We start from the raw sequence: 16,607 nt of genomic DNA on the forward strand, positions 1-16,607 counted from the left end.
AGTTTTTTGAAGTTTGCAATAACCTGCTGGTCCATGGGCTGCAGGAGAGGAGTGGTATTAGGAGGCAAAAAACTTCACCTTAATGAATTTCATGTCCCCATAAAGTCGCTCTGCCACGTCTGTAGGATGACCAGGGGCATTGTCTAACACCAGGAGGCACTTAAGTTCTAATTTCTTTTCAGTTAGGTAATCTTTCACATTGGGGGCAAATGCATGGTGTAACCAGTCATAGAAAAAGTCCCTAGTGACCCATGCCTTACTGTTTGCCCTCCACAGCACACACAAATTCTCCTTGAGGACATTCTTTTGCCTGAACGGTCTGGGAGTTTCAGAGTGATACACTAATAAAGGCTTCACTTTGCAATCACCAGTAGCATTGGAACACATCAACAAAGTAAGCCTGTCTTTCATAGGCTTATGTCCTGGGAGTGCCTTTTCCTCCTCAGTAATGTAGGTCCTGCTTGGCATTTTCTTCCAAAACAGGCCTGTTTCATCACAATTAAACACTTGTTCAGGTTTCAGTCCTTCACTGTCTATGTACTCCTTGAATTCCTGCACATATTTTTCAGCTGCTTTGTGGTCCGAACTGGCAGCCTCACCATGCCTTATCACACTATGTATGCCACTATGCTTCTTAAATCTCTCAAACCAACCTTTGCTGGCCTTAAATTCACTCACATCATCACTAGTTGCAGGCATTTTTTTAATTAAATCCTCATGCAACTTCCTAGCCTTTTCGCTTATGATCGCTTGAGAGACGCTATCTCCTGCTACCTGTTTTTCATTTATCCACACCAATAAGAGTCTCTCAACATCTTCCATCACTTGCGATCTCTGTTTCGAAAACACAGTTAAACCTTTGGCAAGAACAGCTTCCTTGATTGCCTTTCTGTTGCCCACAATAGTAGCGATGGTTGATTTGGGTTTCTTGTACAACCTGGCCAGGTCAGCGACACGCACTCCACTTTCATACTTATCAATGATCTCTTTCTTCATCTCTATAGTAATTCTCACCCTTATTCCTGTAGGGTTGGCACTAGAAGCTTTCTTGGGGCCCATGGTCACTTATTTTCCAGATAAATCACCAAAAACACTGTAATAATACGAAATGTTCCGATTGTATGCTTGGATGTTACCGCGGAGGCTGGCTGGTAAACAATGCCACTGGTGGCACATGTGAGGCTGGCTAAGGGCGCACATTGGACGCGTCTCGGACGAAGAGCGGTGAGCGGGTTTTTGGGCGGTATGTGAGGCAAAATTTTTGCGATAAAAGCGAGCGGTATGCGGATTGAACGGTATGCGATGCGTACAGTATGCGGGGGTCCACTGTATTAGGTTTTGTTGATATTACACTGTTAGTTTGTGTAGATATTAAACTGTCAGGTTGTGTTGGTATTAAACTGTCAGATTGTATTAATATTAAGCTGTTAGGTTGTGTTGATATTAAAGTGTCAGGTTGTGTTGATATGAAAATATCAGGTTGTGTTGATATTAAACTGTGAAGTTGTGTTGATTTTAAACCGTTAGGTTGTGTTGATATTAAACTGTCAGGTTGTGTTGACATGGAACTGTCAGATTATGTTGATATTAAACTGTCAGATTGTTTTGATATTAAACTGTTAGGTTGTATTGATATTAAACTGTCAGGTTCTGTTGATATGAAAATATCAGGTTGTGTTGATATTAAACTGTGAAGTTGTGTTGATATTAAACTGTTGTGTTGATATTAACCCTTGAACTGTCCAAATGTAGATCTACATTGACATGTGGCAGGCTCTGAATGTAGATCTACGTTTTTTTACATGCTTTCATATGGGGAAAATCAAGGTCGGAGCACTACGCACGTGAACGTAGATCTGCGTTTGGACAGTTTAAGGGTTAAACTGTCAGGTTGTGTTGATATGAAACTGTCAGGCTGTGTCGATATTAAACTGTCAGGTTGTGTTGATATTAAACTGTTAAGTTTTGTTGATACTAAATATCATATATTCGACTGTGTGATTCATCCTGTTTATCACCTCACATTCTTTTCTCTCTTTAACACTCCTACATATTGTTTTGTCTGTGTTAACTTTTCTTTTACTGTCTGATGTAAAAAAAATTTCACTCCATGATTTTATAATACAGTGGATCCCCGGTTATCAGCTGTAATCCATTCCTGAAGGTCGGCTGATAACCGAAATGGCCGATAACTGAATTAATATTTCCCATATGAATTAATGGAAATAAAATTAATTAGTTCCAAACAAAAATATTCACAAAAAAAATAATTTTTTTTTTACAATTATGTAAGCATTACATACCTTTATTGAAGGCTAAAGCTGGCTTCTGGAAGATAGGGAGGAGAAAAGAGGGAGGAGTTAGTGTTTGGAAGGGGAATCCCCCTCCATGAAGACTAGGTAGTAATGCCTTATCTGGGGTTACTTCCCTTCTCTGTCTTTTAATGCCACTAGAAGCAGCTTGAGAGTCACTGGACCCCTGTCTCACAAAATAACTGTCTAGAGTGCTCTGTTTCTGGCGTTTCTTTAAAATTTCCCTGAAGTGGGGCAGGGTTTTGTCACTAAACACAACAAAAGAATAAGCCTGTCTTTCATAGGCTTGTGTCCTGGCAGTGCCTTTTCTTCCTGGGTAATGTAGGTTCTGTTTGGCATTTTCTTCCAAAATAGGTCTGTTTCATCACTCACGAAATCGTAATGACACGTGTCCACAAATGCAAGTTTTTACAGACAAATCTCCCGCTAGCATGGCCGTGACGAACTTTAGCTCAAGTCCCATCAAGGCCGTCAACATGACTCACGAAATTGTAATGACATGATTGCAAACAAACCATACCACGGGCGGGATTTGAACCCACGGTCAGAGAGTCTCAAAACTCCAGACCGTCGTGTTAGCCACTGGGCCAGCTAGCTTCAATAAGATTCGTCCAACTAGGTGTATTTCTACACCATAGGAAGGTTAGCATAAGCACCACTGTGTCCACAAATGCAAGTTTTTACAGACGAATCTCCCGCAAGCATGGCCGTGACGAACTCTAGCTCAAGTCCCTTCAAAGCCGTCATCATGACTGTATGGTTTGTTTGCAATCGTGTCATTACGATTTCGTGAGTCATGTTGACGGCTTTGAGGGGACTTGAGCTAGAGTTCGTCACGGCCATGCTAGCAGGAGATTCGCCTGTAAAAACTTGCATTTGTGGACACAGTGGTGCCTATGCTAACCTTCCTATGGTGTAGAAATACACCTAGTTGGACGAATCTTACTGAAGCTAGCTGGCCCAGTGGCTAATGCGATGGTCTGGAGTTTTGAGACTCTGACCGCAGGTTTAAATCCTGCCCGTGGTATGGTTTGTTTGCAATCGTGTATAGTACAGTGGACCCCCGCATACCGTACGAATCGCATAACGTTCAATCCGCATACCGCTTGCTTTTATCGCAAAAATTTTGCCTCGCATACCGCTCAAAAACCCGCTCACCGCTCTTCGTCCGAGACGCGTCCAATGTGTGCCCTTAGCCAGCCTCACATGTGCCGCCGGTGGCATTGTTTACCAGCCAGCCTCCGCGGTAACATCCAAGCATACAATCGGAACATTTCGTATTATTACAGTGTTTTTGGTGATTTTATCTGGAAAATAAGTGACCATGGGCCCCAAGAAAGCTTCTAGTGCCAACCCTACAGCAATAAGGGTGAGAATTACTATAGAGATGAAGAAAAAGATCATTGATAAGTATGAAAGTGGAGTGCGTGTCTCCGAGCTGGCCAGGTTGTATAATAAACCCCAATCAACCATCGCTACTATTGGTGGTACAGCTGCTGCTGCTGTTGTACCACCGTCAGCTGCTGCTGCTGCTGTAGTACCATCTGCTGCTGCTGTAGCATCGTCTGCTGCTGCTGTAGTATCGTCTGCTGCTGCTGTAGCACTGTCAGCTGCTGCTGCTGTTGTACCACCGTCAGCTGCTGCTGCTGCTGTAGTACCGTCTGCTGCTGCTGTAGCATCATCTGCTGCTGCTGCTGCTGCTGCTGTAGCACCGTTGTTGGTGTGGCTTATTGAGAATACCAAGAAACAATTAACCCCAGAGGATTTGCCACCCAGGATAACCCAAAAAAGTCAGTGTCATCGAAGACTGTCTAACTTATTTCCATTGGGGTCCTTAATCTTGTCTCCCAGGATGCAACTCACACCAGTCGACTAACACCCAGGTGAACAGGGAAAAATGCCTGGAACTAGTGCGCAAAGGTTGGTTTGAGAGATTTAAGAATCGTAGTGGCATACACAGTGTGATAAGGCCTGTTCTGGAAGAAAATGCCGAACAGGACCTACAGTACTCAGGAGGAAAAGGCACTCCCAGGACACAGTGTCTCATCAGTCATTGCTGCATCTTCAATAAAGGTAAGTGTCATTTATTCTTCATTTAGTAGAGTAGTACATGCACAATATATATTGTGCATGTACTACTCTACTATTGTGCATGTATCCTTCTCTTTGTGTGTAGGAAAATGTATATTTCATGTGGTAAAAAAATTTTTTTCATACTTTTGGGTGTCTTGCACGGATTAATTTGATTTCCATTATTTCTTATGGGGAAAACTCATTCGCATACCGATCATTTCGCATAACAATCAGCCCGCTTGCACGGATTAAAGTCGCTATGCGGGGGTCCACTGTATTCTAGTTTTCCCGGTCCCATTTTATAGAATGGAAGGCATATTACGGAAATTGAGATGATTTTGATTGGTTTCACAATGGAAAACACCTTGAAAGTGAGCTCAAAGTAGCAGAAATGTTTGATTTTTGCCCAAGTTCAAAAGTAAACAAATCATGCCGTGCATCCAATACACGTCAACTGGTGAGTCTAATATTCTTTCACAAGTGCGATGATATTATTTATAACATTTCTACACAATTTCTACACTAATGCAGTAGTCTGCATAACAGTAAATCTTCTATGTTTTGTGAGAATAAAAATTCAAAGTGGAAAGCAAAAGAAATGTAACAGAGGCCTGGGGATGTGACTAATGAACAGAGGAAATGTTATTTTTGTACCAGGAATGTCTGTCTTGATTATTCTGGACCCTATTTGGAAATTGGCATCTTTTGAAATTTGGTACATTGGAATTGGCCGAAAATAGGGCTCAAAGTGGACGAAATTGCTGATGTGTAAACATCGTCGAGACCGCTAAATTCGTGAGAGCATAATTCCATGTTTTCCATCAGATTTCATACTTTTGGTGTCACTATGATCGGGAAAAGATTCTCTATCATTTCATAAGAAAAATGATTATTTTTTTTCGAAAAATTTCCGACTGTGAGAACAAGTTTAGGAGAGGGCCTGCCGACCCTGAAAGGGTTAAAAAGAGATGTGCAATATAAATGAAAAATAAATTATTCATGTAACCTTGATGTATGGGGAATGACTTCAATATTATATGATGCAGGGATGTGGTTAAACTTTTGATGATAATATTACTGGTGGCTGGTAACTGATTTTTTTTTAACTCACACCTGTAACAAAACTAGCTTTACATTTCTGTATTTTGTCATGTTTATTAAATCAGCATTACAGTATTTGATTGATCATTATGTTGTAGTCACTTAGCCTTAATACCATAATCTGTAAGGATTTAATGTTAAGAATTAATCAAAGTCTGCCCGAAATGCCTAGCCATGCTAGGTGTCCTAGTGGCCCCCTCTGTAATTAGTATTTTATAACATGTAAACCACACAATACCCAAAACCTGTAAACCCCACATTGTAACCCTTATAGAGAATAAACTTGAATTGAATTGAATTGAATTGAATTAAAAAGATAGAAAATTTTGAGTGTCACAAAAATTTGTTTTTACAGGCTATGGATTTTTCCACTACTGGCTAGTGTTCATTGGAGGCTTTGCCAATGCAAGTGATGCAATTGAGATCCTGTGTGTGTCCATCTTGCTGCCAGCAGCACAGTGTGACCTGAATATGACCTCCACTGACAAAGGCTGGCTCAGTTCTATGGTCTTCTTTGGTAAGTGTGTCTATATTTGTAATTACTCATGAAATCATTGTAACACAGTTGCAAACAAACCATGGAATATGTGGGTTGTTTGCAGTCATGTTATTATGATTTTGTGAATCATGAAGACATCTTTGAGGGGATTTTAACCCTTTCAGGGTCCGTCTCGTAGATCTACGGCTTTACGTTCAGGGTCCAAACCGTAGATCTACGTCATGAGCTCAGCTCACTCTGATAAACTGTGAGTGGTACATTTGGGCCTAGATATGAGAGAATACATCTATGTGGTATGTGTGCACCACATAAAACAGATCCTGCAGCACAATGTGTATAATGAGAGAAAAAAACTGAAATCATGATTTTTCGATTAAAACAGCGACTTTGCAGTGTTTTTTCGTATGTTTTTGTAGTTGTATTTGCGATTTCTTGGTCTCATTTGATAGAATGGAAGACATATTACAGAAATAGAGATGATTTTGATTGGTTTTAGCACTAGAAATGGCTTGAAACTGAGCTCAAAGTAGCAGAAATGTTAAATTTTTGCCGATATTCAACAGTAAACAAACGACCTCACACGTCTAATGCACGCCAGCTAGTGGGTCTAATATGCATTCACAAATATGGTGATGATATTTATACAATTATTACAGTATTGCATAACAGTAAATCTTCTATTTTTTGGTGTGAATAAAAATTCATTATGTGAATAAAAAATAAAAATGGAATTTATTTGTAAAGCCTCAAAACGTAACTAATGAACAGAGGAAATGTTAGTTTAGTTCCAGGAATACTTACATTGTTTATTCTGGACCCTATTTTGAAATTGGAATATTTTGAACTTTGTGTTAAATTGGCCAAATTAACAATTTCCGATCACTTTAATTTGTAGTTGAAACAGTTGACTTGGCGATTTCTTGTGCTCAATCGATAGGATAGAAGTAATACTAGTGAAATAGCTAAGAATTTGGTTGACTGGAATAATGTAATTGGCCTAAAATGGGAGTCAAACTCGGCAAAATCGCCGATTCGTAAATATCGCTGACACATCAAATTTCGCGAGAGCATAATTTTGTCAATTTTCCATCAAATTTCGTACTTTTTGTTTCATTACCTTCACAAAAAGATTCTCTACCATTTCATAAGAAAAATAACAATTTTTTTTTTTTAAATTCTTGGACACTGGGGCACTACTTCAGATTTGGGCCTTGGACCCTGAAGGGGTTAACTAGAGTTTGCCACAGCCAAGCTGGCAGGAGATTCGTCTGTAGAAACTTGCATTTGTGGTCACAGTGTGGCCCATGCTAACCTCTCCGTGGTGTATAAATATATGTTGGTTTAGAAAGACACGTAAGCAAACACTATGACATATTTATTAGAAAAGGTTTTGGTCCTGGGACCTTGATCACTTCTAACATACAGAGGTAGAAGGACATTATATATATAGGTGGAGAGTGAGGTGTGATGCACGTGACCTGAGGAATGTCATAAGAACATAAGAATGGAGGAACACTGTAGAAGGCCTACTGGCCCATGCAAGGCAGGTCCTTATCAAAACAACCTCTACCTATGATGAGGACGGGTAGATGATGAAATCATGTGACTCTTGTGTTGTTGGGTTGGTGCTGCTTAAGTATCATGTATGCCAATGTTTTTGAAATTTTGTAGTTTCCAGTGTTGCGTTCTATAGTGTCGATGATGGCGATTAGTGAGGCTTCTAGGCACCGTTGACGTCTGAGGTCTGGTTCGGTGAGAACGAGTTGTGCCTCATTCCAGTTCATCAAATGCCCCATGGAGTCTCTGTGGAGGACACAGGCGTATATATACATGTATATATAGGCGGAGAGTGAGGTGTGACGCACGTGACCTGAGGAATGTCATAAGAACATAAGAATGGAGGAACACTGTAGAAGGCCTACTGGCCCATGCGAGGCAGGTCCTTATCAAAACAACCTCTTCCTATGACTCCACGGGGCATTTGATGAACTGGAATGAGGCACAACTCGTTCTCACCGAACCAGACCTCAGACGCCGACGGTGCCTAGAAGCCTCACTAATCGCCATCACCGACACTATAGAACGCAACACTGGAAACTACAAAATTTCAAAAACAATGGCATACATGATACTTAAGCAGCACCAACCCAACAACACAGGAGTCACATGATTTCATCGTCTACCCGTCCTCATCATAGGTAGAGGTTGTTTTGATAACGACCTGCCTTGCATGGGCCAGTAGGCCTTCTACAGTGTTCCTCCATTCTTATGTTCTTATGACATTCCTCAGGTCACGTGCGTCACACCTCACTCTCCGCCTTTATATATAATGTCTTTCTACCTCTGTATGTTAGAAGTGATCAAGGTCCCAGGACCGAAACGTTTTCTAATAAATATGTCATAGTGTTTGCTTACGTGTCTTTCTAAACCAACTTGTCGGTATTTATTACCAAGGTTTATACCATAAATATATGTACAGGTCCGCCATCACAAATCCGGCAATCAGTTATTTGGTTCCTTCAGTTATTCGGCACTAATTTTGGCTAGCATAATTTCAAATTTCCAGGGTCGCCACACCAAACAGCTGGTACTGTTTGGTAGCAGTTGTGAACTCTGTTGTTGCATTGGGGAGTTCCATGGGGTTGGATGTGAGTTTAGAGGATGTTGAAGAGTTGGTGGAGGACCACAATGAAGAGCTAACCACTGAGGAGCTGCAAGAGCTTCAGCAGGAAGAACAACAGATCGCAGCTCAGAATCTTGCTGCAGAGGAGGAGGAAGAGAAATGGAAGAAGGTTCCTTCTTCAGAAATTATGGAGATTTTTGAAATGTGGGGTAGGATGGAAAGATTTATGGAGAAATATCACCCTGAGAAGGATGTTGCAAGCCATATCGGCAACTTGTACAGTGACAGAGTCTTGGCCCATTTTAGGGAAGTTTTAAAGAGACGCCAGAAACAGAGCTCTCTGGAGACTTTTCTTGTGAGACAGGACTCCAGTGACTCAAGCTGGTCCTAGTGGCATTAAAAAACAGAGAAGAGAAGTAACCCCAGAAAAGCAATTGGTACCTGAGGTGTTGATGGAAGGGGATTCCCCTTCCAAACAGTAACTAATCCAATCTCTCTCCTCCTCCAGTCTTCTATACACTAAGAAGAATCACCAATAAAGGTAAGTGTTATACTGTTAATGTTTCATTCATGTCCCATTGTATTGTTTATGTACTACATCTATATTTCGCATAAAATTTTTTTTTGTTTTAATACTTCTGGGTGTCTGGAATGGATTAATTGTATTTACATTATTTCTTATGGGGAAAATTGATTCGAAAATTGTCTTTTTTGATAATCGTCGCACTTCCAGGAACGGATTAACTACGATAAAAGAGGGACCACTGTATCTAGGCCCAAATTTACCACTCACAACTTATCTGAGTGAGCTGAGTTCATGGCGTAGTACTGTGGCATGGACAGTGGACTCAAATCCATAGTACTATGGTACATACAATGAAAGGGTTAACATTTTATTTAACATGATTTCGTCATAAAAATGAGAGAAAAAAAATTGATTCCCAGCCAGGACCACTTTCTGAGGGGTTTGCTTGTTCATTTGTAAACTGCGTGGTGGTAGGAGGTGTTCCTTACAATTTTTGCTTTACAAACTTATATGATCTAACTTTGTTGCAACAAGTGCTGGAAGTGCACTGTGCACCCTGATGGTTATATCAATTATCCTATGGTAAAATTGGTTTTGTTATATGTTATTTTGCTTAAAGTTGCAGTTTTCAAGAGCCTATCAACTACATTAAGTGAAGATTTATTGTATTTAGTTTTCTTGTGGATACAGCGTCTCTTCATTTATTGATGGGGTTCCGTTCCTAAGAGTAGGTCGGTAAGCGAATTGGTCGTTAAGCACTGAGCACACTGTACTGGCAGTGGGTTTGTGTCAACCATCTTTAGATATTTTTTTAATGTCACTTTTGCACCAATTATAACATTTCTAGTACAGTGGAACCTCTACTTACGAGTGCATCTATGTGCTAGTTTTTCCAGATACGAGAAGTTGCTTGGTCGATTTTTTGCTTCCATATGCGAATGAAATTTCCAGATGCAAGTGGGCCTCAAGGGAGGTTCCTTGTTGCTAGTGAGGGGCTCTTGCTCTTGATCTAGGGAATTGGATCTCAGTTGTTTGTTGGACTATCTTATTGAAACTTGATTAATATATGATGGAAAGATGCTTCTTAATGTACACAAAAATTGAAAGAAATCGGACCATAAATAACAGAGTTCACACCTCAGCTATTAACAGCCTTTAGCGGTATATTTTTGTATGGTTTTTATGGTTGTATTCTCATTTTCTTGGTCTCGGTTGATAGAATGGAAGATATATTACAGAAATAGATATGATTTTGATTGCTTTGACAACGAAAAGTACCTTGAAATTGAGCTCAGAGTAGCGGAAATGTTCGATTCTTTGGTGATGAAGGGTATTGAAGGGTGGGCGCCTGGCACCCATCCTTCAGTACCTCTCTATATAAAGTCAGTTTTTATTAATTTGAGCATCTTTATCTTACTTCTACATTATTTATGTTATACCTAATATTACAGTGGACCCTCGGGTAATGCCTTTAATCCATTCTGGAGAGCTAGCCTTTAACCGATTTAGCCTTCAGCTGAATTAATATTCCCCGTAAGAAATAATGGAAATCCAAGTAATCCGTTCCAGACACCCAAAAGTATTAAACAAAATAATTTTTTTTACATGAAATATACATTTCCCTACACAGAAAACAATGATACATGCACAATAAGCAATACTGAAATGACACTTACCTTTAATGTGGACTTGATGATGAGTGATGAGACGGGACATTGTTTTTTTTGAACACTCTGGGACATACAGGGAGTGTAGCAGGCATGAAGGGAGTGTAGCAGCCATGAAGAGAGTGTAGCAGGCATGCAGGGAGTGTAGTTGACATGCAGGGAGTGTAGCAGGCATGAAGGGAGTGTAGCAGGCATGAAGGGAATGTAGCTGATATGCAGGGAGTGTAGCATGCATGCAGGGAGTGTAGCAGGCATGCAGGGAGTGTAGCAGGCGTGCAGGGATTGTAGCAGGCATGAAGAGAGTGTAGCAGGCATACAGGGAGTGTAGCAGGCATGCAGGGAGTGTAGCAGGCATGAAGGGATTGTAGCAGGTATGCAGGGATTGTAGCAGGCATGAAAGGAGTGTAGCAGGCATGCAGGGAGTGTAGCAGGCATGCAGGGAGTGTAGTAGACATGCAGGGAGTGTAGCAGGCATGAAGGGAGTGTAGCAGATATGCAGGGAGTGTAGCAGACATGCAGGGAGTGTAGCAGGCATGAAGGGAGTGTAGCAGGCATGAAGGGAATGTAGCTGATATGCAGGGAGTGTAGCATGCATGCAGGGAGTGTAGCAGACATGCAGGGAGTGTAGCAGGCATGCAGGGATTGTAGCAGGCATGCAGGGAGTGTAGCAGGCATGCATGGAGTGTAGCAGGCATGCAGGGAGTGTAGCAGACATGCAGAGAGTGTAGCAGGCATGCAGGGATTGTAGCAGGCATGCAGGGAGTGTAGCAGGCATGCAGGGAGTGTAGCTACGAGTTTTTTTCTGGAATTTTATTGTGTTTCTTTCCTTGTTTATCACAGGGCTGGCATAGAAACTTTCTTTGGGCCCATGGTGGATTATTTAACTGTTATAAACACTAAAAACAATGGAATAATACAAAATATATCGCATATACACATGGAATTGTCCACAACTGCTTATAAAAAAGGCACACCGGCTGTACACGGAGTCATGGAGTGGCCGGGCCCGTTCAGGCCGCGCAGACGTGCTTGGGGCGAAAGTCCTTAACCGAGTTACTTAGGGTTAGCCGAGCCAATATTTTGATGCCAAAGCGAGCCGTTTTCCAATTTTGGTGCTAACCAATGACGCCTTTACCTGACGGTCCACTGTATTCTGGAATAAATATGATAGGTAACCTTTATTGATAGTAATAGTATAATTATACAATTATAATTATACAATGTTGTGAGCTCATACCTCCTCTATGAACTATGTGTTACTGAGACTGCTTGTGCCTTCTCCCTATTTATATTGTTCATTATGTCATATTAGATGAATTGTGATAAATAAGTCATAGAGTTGATATTAGGGAAATTACTGAAGCACAGAATTCCGCTGGAACGGATTAATTCCATTTCAGTTAATTTAAATGAGGAAAATTGACTGCAAATGAGCAAATCCAGATGCGAGCAAGGTCATGGAACGGATTAAACTCACAAGTAGAAGTTCCACTGTATATTTTTAAATGTTTATACAGTAGTGGACTGTATACTGTAATAAACAGAATAGAGAAAATCAGCTCTAATATACAGTGGAACCCCGAGTTTCGAACTTTCTTCGTTCCAGAAGGCTGTTCGAGTGGCGTTACTGAATGAATTCATTCCCATAAGGAATAATGTAAATTAGATTAGTCCATTTCAGACCACCAAAAATACACTTACAAAAGCACTTACAATAGTACACTTACATAACTGGTCGAGTTGGGAGCAGTTCTAAACTTGGGGTTCCACTGTACATTACTTAGGTTTGCATACTGGTTAGAGAGCTGGTCGTGAGTCTGAGCAGTTGGTATACAAGTATAGTGGTCCCTTGATTTTTGTAAGCATCGGAAGTTGTAATTTTCGAAAATCGTAACTTTTTTCGTCAAAACATTGACTCGCGAATCGTCATTTGACTCGCAAATAGTCATTCATCCCAGACACGTACGCACGCCTCGAGCAGCCCCACACTCCATTCCCAGCCAGTGTGCCATTGTTTATCAGTGAATGAAGATGATCCCACGCATTCATATGATATACATGTACTATTTCATTCCATTCGTTTTTGTGCTTGCAACTGCTATATAAGCTATCATGGCTTCAAAGAAAGCTTCTAGTGCCAGCCCTTTCATAAAAAATGTGAGAAACATGATATAATTCAAGAAAAAGCTTGTAGAAAAATATGAAAGTGGTGGTGGTAAAGGGCAGTATCAAGTGTGATGGTGGTAGAGGGTGGTAGTGTTGGTGGTAGAGGGCAGTAGCAATTGTGATGGTGGTAGTGACTGTGATGGTGGTAGAGGGTGGTAGTGGTTGTGATGGTGGTAGAGGGTGGTAGTGATGGTGGTAGAGGGTGGTACTGATAGTGGTAGAGGGTGGTAGTGATGGTGATGGTGGTAGAGGGTGCCTTCTTCAGTGATTCAGCTATTCTACTAGCTTCTCCAGTGTTGTTGGAGTTATATAGGGCTACAGAAAACACTGCCGCCTCAGCTGCAGCCTTCACCACTATTATGGATGGCTTATGCTCTCAGTGGCCCTTATATACCCAACAACAACAGCACAACACCAGTCGAGACATGCATAATGACTTATTTTATTCATTCTAGAGTATATTCCATGTTTCTGTTATTAACCCTTTCAGGGTCCGTCCCGTAGATCTACAGCTGGTTGGTGAGTGTCCAAACTGTAGATCTACGCCAAAATTCTAGCGCCGTCAAATTTAGCGCGAAAGCGCTCATAGGCCTACATATGAGAGAATGGGTCTGCGCCGTGGGTGTGTGCCGTAAACAAAAAATCTAGGCGCCTGCATAGCATTGTGGGAACGCCGGCTCAGTCACCCTTGTTCACCATCCCTCGTCGCAAGTCAGCTCTCACTCCCCGGAAAATTGGGACTCTCCTCTTCCTGTCTGATAGTTCTGACACTGATGGAAGTGGAAATGAAGACGAATTCTACGGCTTTGATAAGTTAGTGACCGAAAATAATGACCAGGATATCGATAATAGTGCAGAAAACCCCGACGATCCTCGACCTTCTACCTCTGGTGTGGGCACTCGTGACTCACGGTCGGGTGTTCCTAAACGTAAGAGAAAACTAATATTTTCCCGTGGCCTGGCCTCTGACTTCAGTAATGACGATGATTCTGACGTGGATTGTGATTTTATTGCGCTCGACGATCATTCGAGTAGTGATAGTGAGGAAACATATTCACCAGTGAAGCGTCGGTATGTTCGCCGCCGCATGCGCTCGGGTAGTGTACCCTATGCTGTGCCCAGGGGATGGAGTACATCCCGGAGTACATCCCGGAGTACATCCCGTGGCCCTACACCCGTTTTAGGTAGTGATAGTGAGGATGATGTGGCTACACTTGGCATAGATGGGCCACAGACATCAGTGGATGGTGTTAGTGGGGCTGGTGGTGGTAGTGGCACCGCCATGCGTGACTTGCTGTGCCATGCGGGGACCCACGCTGCTGACTCGTCAGTTCAAGGACAAAGCGGAGCATCACCCACCAGCCCGCCACAACCACCCGTACAACCAGCCTATGATGTCCAGTATCCACCAGCAAACCGTATCTGGGATTGGCAGCAAAATCCCAGTTTTGTTCCCAGCCCTCACCACTTTGATGACTCTCAAAGTGGAATTCTACCTACCTGTCCCCTTGGAACCACGGCCAATGAACTGAAATTCTTTGAATTATTCTTTGACCAGCCATTGATGGAAATTATTGTCAGGGAAAGTAATAAGTATTTTCAGTACACCATGGCAAATACGATCTTATCACCACAGTCAAGACTACACAGGTGGAAAGAGACGACTGTTGCAGAAATGTATTTGCTTTTTGCAACAATAATGCTTATGCCTCACGTCTGTAAGCATAATATAAAAGCATACTGGTCCACAGATCGGCTAATTTGTACCCCATCCTTCAGTGAAATAATACCAGTGAACAGGTTTATCTTACTGTTACGTATGTTGCACTTCTCTGACAAAACCAGGCCTGACAGAAGTGACAGGTTATACAAGATTAGAAATGTTTTCATGTATCTCAAACAAAAATTCAGGATATACTTTTATCCATTCAAGAATCTTGTAATTGACGAGTCTTTGATTTTGTTCAAAGGTAGACTGTCATTCAAGCAGTATATACCGAGCAAGAGGAACCGCTCTGGTATAAAATTGTTTGTACTCTGTGATTGTGACAGTGGCCTGGTGTTGGATATTGTTGTATACACGGGTAGTAAAACATTGAAAGATACCAAGATGTTATTGGGTATATCAGGTGACGTAGTGAGAAACATGATGGCACCTTATCTTGGTAAGGGCCATACATTATATACCGATAACTGGTACACAAGCCCATTACTCAGTGATTTCATGCGAGTGAACAAGACAGATGTGTGTGGCACAGTGCGTTCTAATCGTAAACATATGCCCAGGCTCAACACAGGTGTTCGTGGTGATGACGTGCAGGTGTTTACTGCCAATGACATCATGGCATTACGGTGGCATGACAAACGAGATGTCACATTGTTGACAACCATTCACCGTAATGAAATGCAAGACAGTGGCAAAGTTGATCGAGTGACTAATGAACGTATTCGAAAACCAGTGACAGTGATTGATTATACACAAAACATGCGCTTGGTTGACAAGTGTGACATGCAGATTGGTTTTGTTGACTGTGTTCGTAAGAGTTACAAGTGGTACATGAAACTTTTCTTCCATCTCATGGACATTTCAATGCTGAATGCATATAATATGTACCAAATAAAGACTGGTAACAGACCACCGTATGGTGAATTTTGTTTGTCTGTTGTCAGACAACTCATAATGAAGTACCAGGTAACAACACCTGCAATACAACATGGTCCTCGAATTCATCACAATATACCCAAGCGTTTGAGGAGAGAAGGTGATCATTTCATAATACAGCTTCCTTCAACTCAAAAGAAATTTGCTCAGAAGAGATGCATTGTCTGTGCACAAACAAAACGACAGCAACAAAGATGCAAAGACACTCGGTTTATGTGTGAGGAATGTAAGGTGCCTCTGTGCATGGTGCCTTGTTTCAAGGAGTTCCACAAGCTCCAGCAGTTCTAAAACCATGTCCAGTGATTGTAAATATGTAAATATATGATAGAACATTAGTATTATACAATATTTGTGCATGTTTATTGTAATAAACAACAGTGGTAAACAATAATATGATAATAACTTTAGTGCGGTTATTGTGTTCAATACAGTGAGTATATATATATCAATTATATACAGTATTGGTCTCTCAGGCCCCAAATGTTAGTAGGAATAGAAAAAAATTGGAAAAGAAAAGAAAAAACAACTAAAACAACAAAATAATATAATACGCGTATGTAGAATTCGTCGATGTTGCCGCCACCACATCATTTTCTACAAACTTCTTGGCACTGTATCTCGGTAAGTACTGATCAGATTCTAATTTTTTTTGTTTTATTACCTTCACAAAAATATGCTCTTTAACCCTTTGAGGGTTTTGGTCGTACTAGTACGTCTTACGCGTAGGGGTTTTTGACGTACTAGTACGCATAAATTCTAGCGGCCTCAAATCTCGCAGGAAAAGGCTGATAAGCCTAGATGTGAGAGAATGGGTCTGTGTGGTGGGTGTGCGCAGTAGGAAAAAAATCTGGGACCCAGTGGTGCATTGTGGGAATGCCATCATAGTACACAATTTCCACCGTGCCCTGCGGTAAGAAGTTCCTCACTCCTCCGCGAATTGGGACACTTTTGTTCCCCAGTGACAGTTCTAATACAGAT

General features: G+C 41.4%; 2 protein-coding genes across 5 annotated transcripts in view; both read left to right on the forward strand.

Annotated features, from left to right (window-relative positions):
• LOC128696308 (synaptic vesicle glycoprotein 2C-like) overlaps positions 1-16,607 on the forward strand; it is a 494,702-nt gene that overhangs the window by 210,079 nt on the left and 268,016 nt on the right. For all 4 annotated transcript variants that reach the window (XR_011392006.1, XM_070084944.1, XM_070084946.1 and 1 more), the window contains exon 3: positions 5,842-6,003. Coding sequence is in view for 3 of the 4 variants with exons in the window: in XM_070084944.1 (XP_069941045.1) it covers positions 5,842-6,003 (162 nt within the window). In the remaining variant the exon portion in view is untranslated. The remainder of the gene's footprint in view (positions 1-5,841; positions 6,004-16,607) is intronic.
• LOC138852687 (uncharacterized) overlaps positions 1-16,607 on the forward strand; it is a 335,885-nt gene that overhangs the window by 51,262 nt on the left and 268,016 nt on the right. The gene's annotated exons all lie outside the window — the stretch shown is intronic.

Source organism: Cherax quadricarinatus, chromosome 14 (genome assembly GCF_038502225.1).
Source record: "Cherax quadricarinatus isolate ZL_2023a chromosome 14, ASM3850222v1, whole genome shotgun sequence".
Taxonomy (NCBI): Eukaryota; Metazoa; Arthropoda; class Malacostraca; order Decapoda; family Parastacidae; genus Cherax; species Cherax quadricarinatus.